A 1,842-nucleotide genomic window follows, 5' to 3' on the forward strand; every position below is an offset into this window, starting at 1 on the left:
TGGAGCATAATAAATTCTATTCCAGGCTTTTACTTTCACTCTGTGTGTGTGTCTCTGCTTCAAGTGTGCTTCATATAAACAACATACTGTAAGATTCTGGTTTTTAATCTAATCTGTTACCTACTTTCATTTTATGGGTGAGTTCATCCCATACATATTCAGGTATGATGATTAACTGTATATTTTCCTTCATCCTATTTTTCTTCCTATTCATTCGTCTTTCTTTACCCTTTCTTCACAAGTTTTGTCTCTAACCATTGCCTCCCCCAATCTGCTCTTTCTGTCAGTTCCCCCACCACTTTTTTTTTTACACTGGAGCATTTTATTTGTATATATGTTTTACACTCTTAGAAAAAAAATCCCAGGATTTTTCCTCCTGTGTGTTTTCGTCTTGCTTCCTCATGGTCCATGATGCCAGCTGAGGTTGTAAGCACAATGAACCCAAACTGACAGGATGGTAGCAGATTATTCTGCCATTTTTCCAGATCTTTCAATTGAACATCAAATCTGGGGCTGATTACACTACACTTGTTTAATCTGCCGGTGAGGTTCACAACAATTTTTCCTGCTCTATGATCATCAATGATCTCAAATTCGCCAATGTAACCATGCTTCATCATCACAGTTAAAAACCGGACAATTACTTTAGAGCACGGCCTAATGAGAACCTGGTGTTTTCCTCGCTTTTCTGCATTGTTGATGCTTTTGAGAGCATCTGCCAGGACATTCATGCGCACCATGGTGGCGGTGCTGCAAGATGGCGGAAAGAGCCCCCACCACTTTTTTAAACTTCTTCCTTCCTAATTCTTATTTATAAGGGAACTCCTAGTTATAAGATATAGGGAAAGACAGACTTCTATACCACACTATTTATATTATTTCCTTTTAGAGTCAACTGCAATGAATAAGGTTTAAAGTGATGCCCACTGCCCCCCCTTCCAATTCTCCCTTCTACTGGGACAGGTCTTTTATGCCTCTTCATGTGAGATAATTTATCCCCATTTTACCTCTTCCTTCTGTTCTCAGTGCAGTCACATTTTTTTATATTATTCCATCAATACTGTATTCTTTGTCTATGTATACTCCTGCTAAGTGCACTAATAATGAAAATGTTCTTATGAGTAACAAGAATCATCTTCCCATTTAGGAATGCAAACAGCAGTCTTATATTTTCTCCATTTTATTCTTTTATGCTTCTCTTGAGTCTTGAATTTGAAGATCAGATTTTTTGTTCAGCTATTGTCATCAAGAATATGTGAAAATCTTCTGTTTCATTTAATGACCATTTTCCCCCTGAAGGATTATGCAGTTTTGCTGCATAGGAAAATCTCGGTTATTGTTCTAATTCTCTTGCCTTCTGGAATATTATATACCACAGTTTCTGATCCTTTAATGTAGAACAGCACTGTCCAACATTACTCTTAAAAGTTTTTATTGAAACAATAGAAAATATATTTTGATTTGCCATTTTAGTAAGAGTTCTGCAGTAGCTTGGCTTCATTTATAAAGTATTTAGTAAACCCACAGGGGCCCACATGAAATCACATTGTAGGCTGCACGTGGCCTGCAGGACACCTTTTGGACAGCCCCGATGTAGAAGCTGCTAAATTCAGTATAATCCTAACTGTGGCTCCATATTTAAGTATTTCTTTCTGGCTACTTGCAATATTTTCTCCTTGACCTGGGAGCTTTGTAATTTAGCTATAAAGTTTCTGGGGGGGGGGGGGGTTCAATAACAATGACTTATTGTGCTTTCTGTCATTTTCATCCTTACTATTTTGGTATAAGACCAAAATTTGTTCTTTAACCATAAAATTTCTCCTTGCTTTGCCCTGCCACTGA

At 37.4% G+C, this 1,842-nt stretch overlaps 1 protein-coding gene across 1 annotated transcript; it reads right to left on the reverse strand.

The window, feature by feature from the left end:
- Positions 1-308: 308 nt before the first annotated feature.
- LOC141499817 (small ribosomal subunit protein uS8-like) lies at positions 309-764 on the reverse strand. The gene has a single exon (XM_074202576.1). The coding sequence runs from the start codon at positions 738-740 to the stop codon at positions 348-350; it is 393 nt and encodes a 130-aa protein (XP_074058677.1). The 5' UTR covers positions 741-764; the 3' UTR covers positions 309-347.
- Positions 765-1,842: the final 1,078 nt, after the last annotated feature.

The sequence above is a fragment of the Macrotis lagotis genome, chromosome X, assembly GCF_037893015.1.
Source record: "Macrotis lagotis isolate mMagLag1 chromosome X, bilby.v1.9.chrom.fasta, whole genome shotgun sequence".
Lineage (NCBI taxonomy): Eukaryota > Metazoa > Chordata > Mammalia > Peramelemorphia > Peramelidae > Macrotis > Macrotis lagotis.